Raw genomic sequence first — 17,461 nt, forward strand, 5'->3', positions numbered from 1 at the left:
TAAATATTTATTTTTTAATTTTAAATTGTGTGTGTGGGTTGGAACTGAAAGTGAGTGTAGTTGTCTGGGAAGGCCAGAAGAGGACATTAAACCTCTGGAGCTGGAATTCAAGGCAGTTTTGAGCCATCTAGTGTGGGTCCTAGGAACTGAACACCGTCTTCTGCTGAAACAGTCTGCCCTCTTCAGTGCTGAGACACTCCAGCCCCTTGCCTGTCTCATTTCTGAACGCAAACCTCTAGCCTTCTTGCTCTCAGAGCTAGTGTCCAAGCAGAAAACAAGCTGCCTTTATTACAGTGTGATGTCACAGCTCTGCTTGAATAGCTCCAGCCCCAGAGACACCCCTGTTAAGACAGCAAGCAGGATTGACTTCCAATGATATATATAGTCTTTGGTGAGGTGGGCTGCGCCTGGGCTGACTGGTAGTCTTGGGGCCCTCTGGCCCAGCTGGAGCCTGTAGTCTAAGTGAGGCCCAGCAAGGCCTGGAGTTCCTGAGCTTTATCAGCAGACAGAGAGCCCAGGGCTGAGTGGAAGTTGTCAGCGTGCTGTTTGGCCAGGAACGTCAGGAGCAGCAGCAGTGCCGCCTTGGTGTCTGGGTAGAGTAGAGAGAGGACTTGATGAAGAACTGGGTTCTGACACCCTTACTGCCCCATTTTCCCTAGTCCTTAGCTATGACTGTCACCCTCACCTGCTGGGATCCTGTTGTCTGGCAGAATCAGGCTGCAGATACGCAGGAGCTCCGGAGCCACATCTGCAAGCTGTGGAAAGGACTCGTCAACCCCGGCAGTAACAGCCTGGAGCCCCGGGGCGTAGAGTGGGTGGTTGGGACCCGGGAGAGAAGCAGCCCTGAAACTGAGCTGACACCCAACCCAACTGTGAACTTGAGAAGGAATAAGGAAACATGGTAACAGTCTCTTTTTGGAGGTAATAAGATGTGTGACCAAAGATTAAAGTTATAGTCTCAAAACCAACAGAAATACAGCATCCAAGTACTCACCCAACACGCAAAAAAGATTCAAGACAAAAAGTGACGCAAGAACACTGGGGCATGTGTCCAAGCGTAGGTAGTTGATCTTTTTCGGAAGCAGATCCCAGTGTATGGTGGGGTGATGAGAGGTATCCAGGGCTCCAAAGGGACCTGTTTTCCTAGCCCTGACTAGGAAATCAGCCTAGGGAAGTTATGACTACTGGCTTAGCCCAAGATAAGTGGGAAAATGCTACCAGAGAAGCCCCCTACTCCATCAGACTGTCTGCCAACGCTGTGGACAGAGGAAATGAGAAGCTGGGGATGCAGCTCAGTGGGTGGAAATATTTACCAAGCATGTATGAGGTCTGGTTTTGATCCCTAGCACTGCTAAAATTAAGTCTAGTAGTGCATGCCTGTAATCCCAGCACTCGGGAGGTGGAGAACAGATGGGGAAGGACTGAGGGCTCAAGGCCATCCTCAGCTATATGACAAGCAGGGGCCAATCAGGGATACAGGGAAGGAAAAGGTGGCGCACACCTTTAATCCCAGCACTCGGGAGGCAGAGGCAGGAGGATCTCTGAGTTTGAGGCCAGCCTGGTCTATAGAATTGAGTTCCAAGACAGCAAGGAATACACAGAGAAACCCTGTCTCGAACAACCAAAAAGCAACCTGAAATGGCCATGCATCAGTTACAGTTGGCATCTCCTCCGCCCTTAGACTGGAGCCTAACACTCCTTGTAAAGCTCTAGCAGCAGGTTACCTGCTCAGGGTTGTTCTGGTGCAGGAAGTTGAAGAGGCAACCTATAGTGATCCACTCCTCCATGTCTTCCTTCAGTGGCAGGGCATGTAGCAGGGTAGCCAGCACCTGAAGACACAGATGTCTCAGGCCCATGTGTCCTGTCCCCTCCACCATCCTTAGCCTCCACCCCTGCCTGATGCCCCTTCCTTCACCTGGGGATCTGCTTTCCTTGCTGGACTGGCCATCAGCAGACGGGCAAGAGCCCCACAGATGTTATCACGGACTCGATCATGATGCTCCCTTGCCAGGAGGGGCAAAAGGAGACCTAGTAGCTTAGGGAAGTGGCTGGTCCACAGTTAAGGAATACACACATTGGCAGACTTCACCCTGCAGCAGCACCTTACCAAATCCCTGGCCTCACTTCTAACCCCATTTTCCCTCCTGCAAGCATAGGATACTCCTGAGCAGGGCAGCCCCCATGCTCTGCAAGTAGACCCAGCCCAAAGATGGCATTGCTCCGCACCTCTGGGTCTGCTTCCCGGGCAGTGTTTAACAGCACAGGGAACAGCCGAGACACAAACTGGACTGAGGCAGGACCCAGACCCTGAATGGACTCTGCCAGTGTTCCCACCGCAAAGGACTTCTCTGCCACCGTACAGCTCTGTTTCTGCAGGGGAGGTTGGAGGAATACAAATTGGCATGGAGGTGGAGTTGGAAGGGCAGGCACCGGGTCACAGGTGGACTAGGATGTGAGGCTAGCGGACAGAGCACTCACCATCTTACACAGCAATAACGGCAAGAAACTGGCAAAGAAAGGAGCGAAGGCCTGTCCTCCAGCTGCGGCTGCCAGGGCAGGGATGGCCTCTCCAGCGTGCTCTAGTAACATGGCGTCATACTCTGCCTGTGGAGCCAGGTTAAGGGGCTGGAGCACCAGGGCCAGCTCTGGGATCATGCACCTCCAAACCTCGCTCTGCCACTGGCTGCAGGTGGTTCTGGGGCTGCCCTTGTCTCACAGACCGACCCGTTTCCAAGCTGGCCTTTTAGAGCCCAGGCCCTCCATTTATCACTCCCAGTGCTGCCCCGGTGAACACCACTCTCCTCTGAACACCTCGCCACCTTACTGAGATGAGGGTGGCACCACTCTGGCAGCACCAACTACTGTTAGCAGCCCTGGCTCCTCCAGGCTAGGCTGGGTGCACTGTCCACTGCTGACCCTGTGGGGACTAACTAGGTTATCTAGGCCACTTTCATCTGGAGCTCTCACCTGGTCATCATCTTCATCTTCATCTTCCTCCTCGGTGTTCTGACAGGCTGTCTGTGGAAGACATGGTTCGGCTGAGTGTGGGCTCTCCTGCCTTCTCTTTTGCACGGTGGTGGCGAGGTGGGCAGAGCTAGACTTAAAGCCTCTGAAAACCCACTCTTCTGGGGTCTGACACCTCCTCTTCCCACAGCCCCCCTTCCCTCCTCACCTTCTTCTGCAGCACAGCCTTGAGCATGCTGCAGAGCTCACTGAGGCGCCCAGAGGGGTACAGTGTGACAGCCCCACAGGTGCGCAGCACCCCAGTCAGGGCCTCCAGCACTGCCATTACCACCGGGCGTTCCTTTTCTCCTTTCACTGCCTGCATGTAAGACGGTACCACTCGAGCCAAGGCAGACTGCAGAGCTGGAGACACACACAGTTGGCCAGAGCCATGGTCAGGCTGGCTCTACTGCACGGCTGTCCCCAGGGCTCCCAGCCCGCTAAGGTCCTCACCAGTCTTGTTGGGCTCGGAAGGGTTACTCTGACAGGCCTTATGTAGCGAGCAGCAGAACTGTCCCAGAGCTTCATGAGCCGCTTTCCGCACACTCAGATGAGGACACTGGGACAAAGAGGGAAGGTGTGTGCCAGGCATGGGCAAGGTGAAGACAACCCTGACTGGAGCTTAAGGACCCGCCAACTAACTCACCTCCAGCAGTTTGAGTACTTCATCAAAGACGTTATCCATGTATGGAAGGAAGGCCACACTATGGAAAGATACACAGCAGTGGGGAAAGGGGCCCTGGGGATGGTTCCCAGCCCCGTGGACGGGCTGGCGCTCACCTGGCATTCATAGAGATCTCCCCCAGGGCAGTGCAGGTATCTTCTTTCTCATCGAAGAAGGCATTCTCCACACTGTACCTAAGGGCAGTTGGAGGGGGAAGTGATGACACCTGCAGGAGCAGATCCAGCACTGGGCCATGTCTAGAATCAAAGTCTACAGTAGTCTTTCTATTTTCTATGTTTTGGCAGGGTTTTCTCTGTGTATCCCTGGCTCTCCTCGACCAGGCTGGCCTCAAACTCAGAGCCTTTGCTTCCCGAGTGCCGGATTAAAAGCGTGCACCACCACTGCCCGACTCAAAGTCTACACTCTTAAGTAGAAGAGTAGACTCCTCCTACCCTGAGATCTCAGAGTCCTCCTCCTCTTCCATATCATCATCCACGAGGTCCTCTTCTTCCTCCCCTTCGCTCTCTTCATCAAACAGAAGGAAGGAGCTGATTCCATCATACTGAGGCTAGACAAAGAAAGCCAAGCAGGGACTTTGGCTCAGGTGGGACCAGGAGATAAATACCACCACAGGGCTAGCCTGGTTGAACTGGCCCAGTACACCCCTCCTCTGCTCACCACAATGCCCTCGGTGGAACGCAATGACAGCAGCATGAGCGTGGTAATTTGAGGCAGGTAAGGTGCCAGGCCATCTCCCATTAACCCTGATAAGGCTGCAAACAGGCTGTACCTGATTAAGGTAGAGAGAGTCTGTATGCTGCTGCCTTCTATACAGACAAAAGGGGAGAGCCCGGGAACCCTGGCTGTGGTCCAATATCAAAGGACTGGTATCTGGGATGAGGACTGTCAATACATTGGGTTGGCAGGAGAGCAGAGGCAGCGTGAAGGGTCAGTCACTCACGTGCAGCGCCGCAAGTCAGGATCATCTATGTGGCTGCATAACCCCAGCCCCAGCTGACAGCATTCCTCAGCCAGGGGCCTCATGGACTCTCCCATTGCTCGAGCCAGCACTCCCAGGGTTTCTGTGGGAACAAGAGCTCAGCCAGCACTGAGATGTGGAGATCGACTAGAGAACAAAGGGTGGCAAGTGGAAGGCACTCAAAACTCTACCCTACTCTCGGGTATGACATGAAGGACACCTTTTCATCAAAGGAAGACACTCAACTGCCCAGGGAGAGAGTCCTGTAAACACCAAGGTGAACCCTGGCCTTCCCTGGGTGCAGAGAGCCAGCCTGAAAGCCTCTCCTTACCCAAGCTCTGGATCTGCACAAGCTGAAGGTCTTCATGGGCAGTCAACAGGAATCCCCGGATAAGCTCCATGATGGTGGGGAAGTAGGGCAGCAGGGAGTCTTGGGCAGCCGTGGCTTCAGGACAGAACAGGATCAGGGCTGGCAGGGAGTGGGGACTGCCCAACACAGACTTAACTGGGTGAACCCGCACCACGCTACCACACCATCACCTCCTTGGCCCTTTGCTCACCAATGGCTCCTATGGCGCTCACAGCCAGCTCTTTGGTCCGGGGTTTGCTGGGGTTCCTCAGGGGCTGCAGCATACACTCCATAAGCTCCGGAATGTAGGGCTGCACTTTGGGCCCTGTAGGAAAGTTTCTCTACCAACCAACCCAGGCTCCTGACCTTCTGCAAAACCCACTTCCTTCAGCCTGGCAGTCCTCAAGACCCCTGAACACCTCTTCTCCACCTGACAGCCCCCTTTAGCCAATGCGTTGCTCCCCTCCCCCAAACTCTCCACTCCCATCACTACCTAGGTTCTCCACGAAGTTCTCCAGGGCATAGCAGGCTTTGGCCAGGTGGTGTGTGTTCCCTGTAGGCACTGACTTAAGATAGGCAAGGAGCAGTGGCATCACTTCCTCTGAGTAGCTGCTGATATGGGGCTGGGGAAGAAGCAAGTGAGAGAGACCCCGGTCAGGCTCACCTGTACAGCACACCTCTCAGTGCTAATGGCAGCGAGGAGGTTTACAGAGAAGAAAGTTTAAGGGACAAGGGTCCACAGCCTTGGGGTAGGGAGTTCTCTCATGTGATAGCCATCTGCGTTTAGCTTTGCTGACCTGTAAGTTATCTGAAAACTGGCCCAAGGCAAACAAAGCAGCATTGCGGACAACCTGTGAGGGGTCACCCAGGCCCTTGCACACGATCTGTAGCAGTGGGGACAGCAATCTGAATAGGGCAGAACAGAAGAACAAAATCTGAGAGGCAGGACACAGAAACCCTAGTCTCAATCAGTCTTTTCATTTCCCCTGAAGATGATCAAGACTCTCTAGCACTGGCAGTAAAAGCCACCCTTTATCCCTATAATGGGAAAGTCATTTCTCTTCCAAACCAGGACACTTTTGAAAGGCAGCAAATATCATGACTAGCTAACAGTAGTAACAATTATGCTTAGTGTGGTTGTGCACACCTTCAATCCTAGCATGCGAGAGGCAGAGGCAGGCAGATCTCTAAATTCAAGGACAGCCTGGTCTACAAAATGAGTTCCAAAACAGGCAGGGCTGTTACACAGAGAAACCCTATGTCAAAAACAACAACAACAACAACAACAAACTGAACCCCTTCCCCCTCAAAAAAATCATAAAACAATTAAGCTGGGCCAGGGTTGGTGACACATATCCTTAATCCAATCCCAGCACTGGGGAGGCAGAGACAGGCAGATCTCCGAGTTTCAGGTCAACCAAGGCTACATAGTGAGACTCTGCCTCAAACAAACAAAACATGAATAAAACCAATTAAGCTGAAACAGGGGTACTTGGACTGCCAGAGGATGTATAGCCATCCTATATATATGACCCACCTCACCCTGGGACAGGAAGTGAATGTACCTTTGCCTGATGTGGTCACCAGCACCATCAGACAGGACAGCCAACACCAGGAACCCTGCTTTACGCTGGTACGGGAGCTCGCTCCTTAAGGCTTCTTCCAGCATGGGCATCTAGGGAGCACATGGCATGTTCCAGAAAGCCCAGCTAGAGACTGCCTACTGTTTTCACAACAGGTCCATCACACCTATCTGTACCCAATTATCCTTGGCTTTAGGGGACTATACCTACCCAGAGATAGTGAGAGCAAGAGAGTGACACTTACCACATGGGGACAGAGCTTCTCAGGGGGAAGGTGGAGTGCCAGCATGTCCACAACCTGAGAAAGTTCAGGAAGACTGTAACTCCATCTCTAACCTCCTATAGTCACTTAACCCCTGCCCCATAATCCACCTGTGATGACTAGCTCTGTGTTTGAGACAGGATGGCTCTGACTGGCCTGAAGCTTACAATCCTATCTCAGCCTCCCAAGTATTCACCACCTCACCTGGTTGTGATGGTTGATTTTAATTATCAACTTCATTGGACTGAAAAATGCTTAGGAGACTGTGATGGTGTTTTCAGGGCCAATTAGACCAGAAGGCTCTGACCTAATGATGAGTCTAATGGATTAACAATTTTTTTGTTTTTGTTTTTTTGAGACAGGTTTCTCTGTGTAGTTCTGGCTATCCTGGACTCATTCTGTAGAACTCACAGAGATCGGCCTGCCTCTGCCTGCTGAGTACTGGGATTAAAGGCGTGGGCCACCACACCCAGATGGATTAATAATTTAATGCCATCACCAGGAGGAGCAAAAGGAAGGCAGTAGGGCTTATTTGGGAGTCATGTCCTAATGTTACCTATCTTGCCCTGGCTCCTCCTTGTATTTCCCTTCTCTGCTTCCTGTGCATAATTTGAATGGTTCTGCTTTGCTTCCCAATGGCCATGACTTGAACCACCAGCAAATGGAAATCCTTCCTCCCCTTGAGCTAGTGGCTTCCTCATGGTATGGTCACAGTGACCAAGAAACTAATGTATACCTGTACAGCAAAGTGCTTGGGGGTCTCCCCCATCAGCCCAATCTCCAAGTCATCATCATCTGAATCTTGGTCTTCAGGATCCAACTGGCCCATGGGTGGCTCAGCAGCCATAACTGGGAAAAGGGCGTGCAGCAAGGGAGGCAGGAGGCGGTTCTTCAGTAAGGCCTAGGAGGGGAGGAGACCGTGCCTGAGCATCTCCTCAAAGTGGGCTCAAAAGAAAAACTCCACCTGCCAACCACAAGGAGTCCAGCAAGAGATCCCCAAATCTCCTAGGCAGGAATAGAAGGCTGGACCAGGGCTTGAACAGGACCCCAAGAATATGATTAAGAATAGAGATACCAGGATGGGATAACATACCCAGAGGGTACTTACCTTACTTTTGACTTTGACCAAGAAAGTGAGGCAGCAGAGAACTCGTACACGAATTGCTTCACCAAGGGCTACATTTTTAGCCACCTATACAGACACAAAAATCATGAATGAGCAAGAAAACTTCCGGGCAAAACAAGTATCAGGGGCAGCAACCAGCCCAGGCTCACCTCCAGGCAGAACGTGAGGACCTCAGCGATGTGGGGAGTGATGATAGGCAACTCTGACTCCAGCAGTTCATCCAAGGCCTCTAGGGACTCGCAGGCCTTTACCTGATGGAGAGGTAAGCTATAGGGTACCAAGCTGGATAGGCCTCCATTTCCCTCCCAAAAGGAGATCCCTCCCATCTGTCCTTACCTCATCTATGGGGATCAGAGTCCTCACTGCCATAATGAGTTTGGGCACCAACATCCGTGCAAGAGGCTGGAGGACACAAGATCAGATTAATCACAGAAAACACATGCGGCCCATCCCAGACCCCAGAAACTAGTGGCTTCCTCATGGCATGCAATCCAAGGAGAAGGAGTCCAGGAGCACCAGTCAGGCCCAGCCACCCACAATATCCCCTCAACTGTTAGGAAGAACGGAAGGCAGGGCAAAAGTTTAAAGCACCTTGGGTCAGAACTTCTAGAGGTAAGGACACAAACGATACAGTGATGGAGATTAAGGTGTGACAGCCAGTCTCACCACATCATCAGTCCTGAGGAAGGGGGCCAAGGCAGTCACAGTGCGCAGGGAGTAGAAGAGCAGTCCAGGGGCGCCTACTTCACCAAGAGTGTCAATCAGAAGCTGCAGAAGCTCCCGGCGGTGGGCAAGGAATGACTCAGGTTGGGAAGATACCACCACGCTCAGCAGCAAAAGTCCCACCTGTCCAGGAGTAGGGGACAAGAGGAGAAACGTTTCCGTGGTCTACCCAGCCTCAGTCTCCCCTTCCTGCCAACAGTGCAGTCATACCTCTTTCTCGGAGCTGCTGGCACTATGAGTACTGTGCTGAAGAAGTTGCATGAACTGAGGCCAGGCTTCCAGGCCTTCCTTTCGAAAAATGGTGGCTGCGAGCTGAGCCAAGCTGACACTCACACAGTGCCTGCAAAGAGTTCAGTCACAACCCCCCTGCACTACCCTTATCACCCTCCCCTGCAGACAATGCCCCAGGCTCAAGGAATGCTGGGAAGAGAAGCATCCAGGTTTGAGTGAACAGCTGGGGTGAAGGAAGGAAGGAGGGAGGGAGGGGTCATTGCAATCTGGTTCATTCCGCCCCCCTGGACAGGTTCAATGTTGGTCTCTTTTTCTGGTTTGGGTTTGGCAGATCATCTTCACCCATTCTCAAAAAACCCCTGGTTTTCACAGGCTCCACCTTCTAGGTCTGAATGAAATCTCTGTTTCCTAAGTCCCAGCCTGGGGCTGGAAAAGGAGGAGGCAGAAGCCCCAGAGGACCTCAGCCCAAAATCAGTTAGGAACCCCAAGAGAGGGCGCTAAGCACTTACTGTGTCTCTCTCTGCAGGGCTGTCAGGACCAGATTCTTGAGGCTGGAAGACAGGTGGCAAATGCTTGGTACCCAGCCTGTCAAAGAGTCTAGGCCTGGCCCCTCCCACCCCAATCCTAGCCCACCTCTCCCGTTGCTCAGGTGCCAAGCGTCGCCAGCGACTGTTCAGCCTTCTGCGGGTCAGGACTGCTGCAAACTGGCGGATCTAGGGTGAGGAGAGGTAGCCAAATCAGAATGGCAGACAGCAGGGAGATGAACAGACCCGCAGGGGGCGGAGGCTGGGGCGGGACCAGGGACATAGTGAGGAATTTCAGAATTTCTAGAGGAGGAGCAGGTAACTCGCCTGAGGATCTGTCGCAGAGGCCAACAGGTCGCAGAGCGTAGGCAAGGCAGCAGGGTCCCGCAGGGCGGTCTGGAGCTGTTCGGTGGCCTGGTGGGAAGCTGGGAGTCAAGAGCGGGCCTTTCCCACAGCCTCCCCGTTCCCCTGGCCCGGCCGGGCCTGCCCCATACCCGGCGGATGCGCTCGGTGTCCGGCAGCAGCAGCTCCTTTAGGATCTGCTCCAGCTCCGCAGGCTCCATGGCAGCAGCTGAGCCGCCGCTACAGGGCCGGGTGGGGAGGAGGGGGAGGAGCGGCACGTGGAAAATCGGACACCAACTTCCGGCGGAAAGGGCGTTACTCTGCGTCGCTCCTGTTTGTCGCCTGGGTCAGTTTGCTTCCCTTAAAAAATTCGTGCTGGAGGCTGGCGTCAGTCACCGTTTCCGTCAGGATGAGCACCGGCTAAACCACAGAAATAGAGCCCTGGCAACGTGGGTTCCCCACGCCGACAGTTCCCAAGGGTCCAGGGTTTGTGCGGCAGTAGCCGACTGGGTTTTCAAAGAACTGTGCATTGACAACAGGCCTCAGGGTTCTGTAGCTAAACCAAAACTTCCAACTACAGGATCCTTTTTCTTAATAAACTTTATTTTAATTTGTAAAAAGAAAAAAATCAGGACTAAAACGTAAGGCAACTTAAAAAGTTCAAATATATATTCCTTATATCATAGAGATTTTTAATTTCCAGATCCCCTCTAAAGAAGGGAGGTCCAAGGAGCGGAGGGGAAGGAAGGCGGCAATTGCCATCACACAATTCAGTCAGAAGCTATCGAGTGGAATCAGTGGGGCATGATGTAAGCAGGAGGAGAGCAATAGTTCTGTCACTCAGAGCTCAGTCCATCTTGAGGTTAACATAGATATAACGGATGAACTTTAAGGAAGAAAAAAAGGAGATGGTGCCCAGCATGAGGAAGAAGACATAACCAGTCAGTAAAGAGTAGCCAAAGAACTCTACTGTCTGTACTGCCCCTGACATGTTAGAGCGCCGGGCATAGTAGAAAACGGAGTAGAGGAAAATGAAAAGTCCCGTGGAGCCAACGCTTAGCACGGATCGCCACCACCAGCGGTAATCTTCCCCTGACAATTGGAAGTAGGTGAGTGCGATGGAGATGCAAGCCCCCACACTCAGCAGGATGGCGAAGACAAAGAAGAGGATGCCATACAAAGTGTACTGCTCTCGGCCCCAGACCGTGGCAAAGATGTAGTACAGCTCCACAGAGATGGCACTGTGAAGAGAAGAGAGGGCACTGCGTTAAAGTGCTTGCACAGCCACACCTTCCCACAGGGCAGTCACTAAGGAAATCAAGGCTACCTGGCGATTCTTTTGCCTGTGATCAGTTATTCTTTTTTTTAAAAAATACTTTTTTTAAAATTTAAATGCACTTTATTTTTAGACAACCTACATGTTTTTTTCTTTTTTTTTTTAATTTATTTACTTATTTTTATTACATATACAATGTTCTGTCTGCATATTTGCGTGCACACCAGAAGAGGGCACCAGATCGTATGAAAGATGGTTATGAACCACCATGCAGTTGCTGGGAATTGAACTCAGGACTTCTGGAAGAGCAGTCCCGTGCTCTTAACCTCTGAGCCATCTCTCCAGCCCCATCAGTTATTCTTATGTCATGAACTTCTTCCCTAACAGGCATCCATTCGTCTACACTACTACTATTTGGGAGGCTGAAGCAGGAGGATTGCCAAATTCAAAGCCAATCTGGGCTACAGAGCAAGGTCAAGGCCAGCCTGGAACACTGTCTCCAAATGAAAGATAAAAAGGGCTGGGGTATCACTCAGTGGTAGAGTGCTTGCCAAATAAAGTGTGAGGCACTAAGTGCACTCCACTAGTATAAAGGCAATAAGGAAGAAAAAGGAAAAAAGCAGATAATGTCTTCCATTTATTTTCTGCTGTATTGTTTAAAAGGTACATAGCAGCTGGGCAGTGGTGGCTCATGCCTTTAATTCCAGCACTTGGGAGGCAGACAGGCATCTCTGTGATTTTGAAGCCAGCCTGGTCTAGAGTGAGTTCCAGGACAGACTCCAAAGCTACACAGAGAAAACCCTGTCTCGAAAAGCCAAAAAACAAACAATAAAGGTACATAGCAAACTGAATGAGTAAACAAACAGGCCTTAAGCTCTACATGCTTGTAAACACTAAGGGAAACCAGGTCCTTACAGCCCATTTGATTGCTCTTTCTGTTTACTGAGTAGGAGAGCTTCACAAGTCAAACACTTAGCTGAAGCTCATTCCTGATTATCCATAGGAGGCCCCATTGAATGAGCTCTCCATGAATTGGGGATTGTTACTGGGTTATGGTATTGAGGAAGTGGGAGGAGGAAAAGCTAAATCAAGCACCAACAGTGGCAAGATGTGCTAACACATCTATAATTCAAGCACCCAAGGCAGAATTGTACGTTTTAATCTGGCCTCAGAAAAAACAGAAACCCTCTAGTGTTCAAACCAGACCAAACTAAAACCCCCAAGGCCATGGTATAAAGTGAGGATACCTGAAAGGCAAGAAGCCACCAACAGTCATGTGGATGACAGTAGATTTGTACCAGGGTTGGGGTGGGATCTCCCGGGCGATATTCTTGGTTCGACAAGGTGCATCAAAGGGACTAGCGTTGTTCTTCCCGAAGATGCCTCCGATGACAGTGAGAGGAAAGCCTACCAGCAGCCAAACTGTCAGAAGCAGCAGGATGGTTGTGGCTGGTAGAGCCTGTGTCGAACCATTGGCCCAATGCACTGAGTTCACCACGCTCCACGTCAAGAAGAAAGGCACTGCAGGGAGGAGGGTCAGCAGTAGGAGCAACATCCCTGTGACACCCCACTCTGACTGGACCTGAAGGGGAGAGGGATGAAGTAGCCTGCCACTTACAGGGCCCAGCTATGCTCCCAGATATCCAGAGTTGATTGAGTTCACCTGGACCCTTTTATAGTTCGCTGTTCTTTGTTGTTTTTTTTTTTTTTTTTTTTTTTTGAACACCCTCTTCCCCCCACCCAGTGCTGTCAAGAATCAAGACAGTTGCTTCATCATGGTCTGAGAGTGATAATTCCTAGCATGAAGTAGTCACTGGGATCTGTTCTCAGGTAGCACACACCTTTAATACCAGCACTCCAAAGGCAGAGGCCAGCCTAGTCTACAAAGGGAGTTCCAGGACAGTCAGGGCTATTACACCAAGAAACCCCATCTTGGGGAGGGTGGGAAGGGAGACAGATTTGGTTTGAAGGCTACAATGAACCTACCTCCAAAATAAAAGGAGTATTAAAACATAAATTTGGCCGGGCATTGGTGGCGCATGCCTTTAATCCCAGCACTCGGGAGGCAGAGGCAGGCGGATCGATGTGAGTTCGAGGCCAGCCTGGTCTCCAGAGCGAGTGCTAGGACAGGCTCCAAAGCTACACAGAGAAACCCTGTCTCAAAAAAAACAAACAAACAAAAAAACCAAAAAACAAAAAACCATAAATTTAAGGATGCTATTTAAGGGGGTTGAAGAAATGGTTCAATCGGTAAAGCCCTTTCCCCCAAAAGCATGAGGACCCCCGTTGGGTCCCTGCATCCACATTTAAAACAAACAAGGAAAGCAAGTCAGCTGGATGGTTAGAGCTCATGATCCCAGTACAAGAGAGGCAAAGATAGGAGGTTCCTTAGGGCTCAATGGCCATCCACTCTAGTGAATTCAGTGAGACCCTGACTCCCAAAACAAGGTGAACTCCTGAGGAAGATACCTGACACTGGCTTCTACTTTTCCCATGCATACAAGTTCACAGCACTCATACAAGTGTACACACACCACATTACTTAAGCATAAGGAACTTCTGTGGAACTGATAGCTCAGTTGGTAAAACACTTTTCTTCCCAAGACTGTTTCTCTGTATTGCTTTGGAGTGTGTCCTGGCACTCCCTCTGTAGACCAGGCTGGGCCTCGAACTCACAGAGATCTGCTTGCCTCTGCCTTCCAAGTGCTGGGATTAACGGCGTGTGCCACCAACTCCCAGCTGGTAAAACACTTTTCATGAAGGCCTAGGTTCAATCCCCAGATCCCACATGAAATAAGGTAGGCATAGTGCCTCATGCTGGCTTTTTGTTTTGTTTTTTTGTTGCTGTTTTAGACAGAGTCTATTCAGCCCTGACTGTCTTGGGACCCTGTAGACCAGGTTGGCCTTGAATCCAGCCTCCTAAGTGCCAGGATGAAAGGCATGTGCTATCACCACCCAGCAAGAGAGACTTTTTCTGATTGACTTTTCCTATGAAACCCTGCCCTGCCCCAGGGGCTGGAGAGAAGGCTCAGTGGTTAATAGCACTTGCTGTTCTTTCTTTTTTTTTTAAAATAATTTATTTAACCTTTATTTTATGTGCAGTGGGGTGAAGTGTTAGATTCCCTACAACAAAAGCTACAGACAGTTGTAAGCTGCCATGTGGTTGCTGGGAACTGAACCCGGGTCCTCTAGAAGAGCAGTCAGTACTCTTAACCACTGAGCCATCTCTCCAGCCCCAGCACTTGCTGTTCTTACTGAGAGCTTGGGTTCAGTTCCCAGAACCCACATGGTAGCTCACAACCATCTATAACTCTAGTTCCAGGGATCAGACATCTTCTTGTGGCCTCCATAGGCACTGTGTATGTGTGTTGCATATGCATACATGCAGGCAAAACACTCATACACAGAAATATTTTTTAAAATCCTCCCTATATCCCCCCCAACACACACACTGACTATCCCAGGACCCAAGATGCGCCCTTAGTCTCTAAGTCTAGGCAGACCTGCCACAAGGGGGATGTTCTCACCAGAGAAGAGACTGGTGGTGAGGATGATGTTCCACACCCAACGCTCGCCTCCAATCTGCCGGTAGAAGTGGCTTGACACATAGCCAGAGATGCAGCAGGTCAGAGCATATAACAAGATGGCTGCTGAGTTAATGGCTCCATGACGATGCACATTGAACATGCCCAGTAACGCCATGACAATAATGCCTATGGGGTAGTAGTGGAAAACTCGTTAGGTCTCACCTATACCTCCATGTCAGAGAAATCACCCCCCTAAAGCCAGATCAGGAGCCTCATGTGATAAAATTTCCCTAGTTCTACTGTCAGGAAAACCCACACACAACCTCACTAGAGCTACCAATTCCCTTAGGTTTTTCTCTCACGTTGAATAGGAGATCCACCGAACTTTTATAACCTATCTACTACCCTTTGATAGCAATTCATATCACCTCACCCGTGCCAAGGGCCAGGAACTGGGCGCCCACACCAAGAACAGCACAGAGCAGACCACGGTATGGAGGGAAGCGGAAGACATCTGTATGGATAATTTTCCAGCCATTATCACCCTGGTCAAAGTCATCGCTAGAGCCTCCAGAGCTGGTCTCTTCATCTAGGTTGTACCGAGCCAGGTCATTTCGTAGCACACGCATTAGAATGACAGCCACAAAACCCACCAGTAAAAACACAAGCACCATGGAGTTGATGATGGACAACCAATGGATTTCCAGTGTTCGAGGAAAGAAGCCACCATCATCACCACGGCGCCGGTCACTCCGACGCTCCACTGAAGTCTCAGACCAGCGCACACTGTAAGTGTGAGTAAGGCCTAGGAATTCATCAGATCGTAACCCATCCAAGCTGTGGGGCTTGACATCCCGAACTGAAACATTGGCAAATATAATTCGATCTCCATGGAATTCTAGGTGGAAGTCCAAATGTGTCCAGAGGCCTATCTTGTGGCTATGTGGCAGGAAGCCACTCTCTTCCATGTAGCCCACAAAACCACGGATTGGCAAGTCATCTACCACAAATTCAAAGTAATACAATTCCTCAATGGCCTGTCGCAGCTGTTCCACCTACAGAGAACAAGCCAGGGGTCAGTACACAAAGCCTCTCAGAGTTAACACAGTGTTTCTTCATGTTTTGGGCTGTGCTGTAGGGAGATGCTGATCTGTGCACTGCAGAATTCAGCAATTTCCATCTCTACTCACTCACTACACACCAATAGTACCGTCAAATTGTGACAATCAAAAACATCTCCAAAGCCAGGCATCAGAACATCATTGTTCTCCCAGCACTTAGAAGGTTCATCTTGGGTTTGAGGCCAGCCTGGGCTACATAGTAAGATCTTACCTCAACAAACAAAAGAACAAAAACTCCAAATCAAACAAGCAAAGTGTCTCTAAACATTGCCAAAGTCCCTAAGGGAACAAAACTGTCTGCCACTGAGACTCACTGACTGATTCTAGTATACTGGTTCGCAAAAAAAGAGCAAGTATAACTTTGATGGGATAGAGTCTGGGAAAAATAAGTGGGGCAAAGTGTAAAAAAAAAAAAAAAAAAGGAATCAATTAAGAAGTGCCAGGATTGCTAAACAAGAAACATAACAGGGAAAAGTTAGAAAGTAAAGGAGCTGAGAAAGAGCCAAAAGTATGTATGAAAGGAAAGAGAATTACACAGCCGTCTTAAGTAGGGCGATCACTGACAGAAGTTTTGAGTGAGGAGCCCCGGGCTCTAATCAGTTCTGCATCTCAGTATCCATGTAACCTTGAAAAGTCAGTTCTGAACCTCTAAGCAAGTACACTGGGGTTGTGGCTGGAATCCAAACAGATAGTTCCCATGAAAGTACATAAATGCAAAGCACTGCTAGTCTCTGGCAAGGGGAGGGGGGCGCTAAGTGATAGCTAATGTGGAGAGCTGACCTGTGCAGAACTGAGCTGCATGTGGCACAGAATTTTCTTCTCCACATTCTCCCGAAAGCGGATCTCGTACAAAGATTCGGCCATTCGGTCCCCATCCAGCACTTCACCCAAACTAAGACTTTTGTGACGGATCTTCTCAGGACAGCAGACTGGAAGCTGATAGTAGTGGTAAGTTTCCTGAGGGTTATGGTAGGGTCCCACTTTGTTGACATATAGAATGACAGGGTCGCCGGGCTTGTAGTGTGTCACACCTTCCACCCCTGGCCCATGGCCTGTGCCCAGCAACAGTATCAGGACTGGCAAACACTGGCAGCTCCAACTTCGAGGGTGCCCTAGGACTGTCATCTTTAAGGCAGCAGGACCTGTTGGGGGAATCCCGTGGTTACAGAAACTAGGTATCAAATCGTGATGCCCGGAGACTGGTCTGTCAAGCGCCCATTGGCTCCACCTCCTCCCATTGGCCTCCCGACCCCCACACCACACAACTTCTACCCCAAAGACGGGGCTGGATAGTACTCCCGACCCGGGGTTCACGCCTCTCGTAGGCCTCCCCCCACCCGGGGCCTCTGCTGCGCGCGCCAACCCGTTTCTATGGCAACGCCCGGCGGGCTCGCTGCTCCGGCACAGGCACCGGCCACAGCCTCGGGATCCTCACTGCGAGGTACCGGCTGGCCAAAGAGGCGCCAGCGGCCTCGCAGGCCCCCGTAGCTGCCCTTGGGCTTCTGCCCAGGTTCCCAGAGAGCGGCGCCGGAGCAGTAGGCTTGCCGAGGACCCGACGTCGGACCTCCTCGGGGCTGTCCGCCTCTGCGCCTGATAGCCGCGGCTGCAGCCACGCCGCCGGCGTCCGCTCTCGGCTCGCTCAAACGCTCCCCAGACAGCTCTGGCTCGCCCGCGGTCGGGCCCCGCTACGGACTCCACGAAGCTGGCTCCCAGAGCCCGCGGGCGATGCAAGTGTTCGTCCCGGCGAGCAG

The 17,461-nt window shown here is 51.1% G+C and overlaps 2 protein-coding genes across 4 annotated transcripts; both read right to left on the bottom strand.

Moving 5' to 3' along the window:
* Positions 1–257: 257 nt before the first annotated feature.
* Ipo4 (importin 4) lies at positions 258–10,099 on the bottom strand. 2 transcript variants are annotated; one of them, XM_035453449.1, is made up of 30 exons: positions 9,939–10,099; positions 9,772–9,858; positions 9,554–9,633; positions 9,430–9,471; positions 8,900–9,029; positions 8,633–8,812; positions 8,303–8,368; positions 8,116–8,217; positions 7,949–8,032; positions 7,577–7,741; positions 6,823–6,876; positions 6,561–6,670; positions 5,793–5,901; positions 5,489–5,618; positions 5,207–5,320; positions 4,978–5,091; positions 4,629–4,749; positions 4,346–4,457; positions 4,120–4,235; positions 3,784–3,861; positions 3,650–3,707; positions 3,457–3,562; positions 3,173–3,366; positions 2,968–3,018; positions 2,479–2,604; positions 2,162–2,370; positions 1,916–2,048; positions 1,725–1,829; positions 686–854; positions 258–589 (listed from the first exon to the last, which is right to left on the bottom strand). In XM_035453449.1, exons 1-30 carry the CDS (start codon positions 10,005–10,007, stop codon positions 459–461), a joined length of 3,345 nt encoding a protein of 1,114 aa, XP_035309340.1. In that variant the 5' UTR covers positions 10,008–10,099; the 3' UTR covers positions 258–458. The 2 variants fall into 2 exon arrangements, with proteins under 2 accessions (XP_035309340.1, XP_027246351.1); XM_027390550.1 differs by having other exon boundaries at positions 686–755; positions 9,939–10,007.
* A 269-nt stretch (positions 10,100–10,368) lies between these two features.
* Tm9sf1 (transmembrane 9 superfamily member 1) lies at positions 10,369–17,411 on the bottom strand. Of its 2 annotated transcripts, none has more exons than XM_027390552.2 (6): positions 17,275–17,411; positions 16,491–16,852; positions 15,023–15,644; positions 14,590–14,775; positions 12,310–12,583; positions 10,369–11,027 (listed from the first exon to the last, which is right to left on the bottom strand). In XM_027390552.2, the coding sequence occupies exons 2-6, from the start codon at positions 16,833–16,835 to the stop codon at positions 10,634–10,636; spliced, it is 1,821 nt and encodes a 606-aa protein (XP_027246353.1). In that variant the 5' UTR covers positions 16,836–16,852; positions 17,275–17,411; the 3' UTR covers positions 10,369–10,633. The 2 variants fall into 2 exon arrangements, with proteins under 2 accessions (XP_027246353.1, XP_027246352.1); XM_027390551.2 differs by lacking the exon at positions 17,275–17,411 and adding an exon at positions 17,074–17,245.
* Between the last annotated feature and the right edge of the window lie 50 nt (positions 17,412–17,461).

Source organism: Cricetulus griseus, assembly GCF_003668045.3.
Source record: "Cricetulus griseus strain 17A/GY chromosome 1 unlocalized genomic scaffold, alternate assembly CriGri-PICRH-1.0 chr1_1, whole genome shotgun sequence".
Classification (NCBI taxonomy): domain Eukaryota; kingdom Metazoa; phylum Chordata; class Mammalia; order Rodentia; family Cricetidae; genus Cricetulus; species Cricetulus griseus.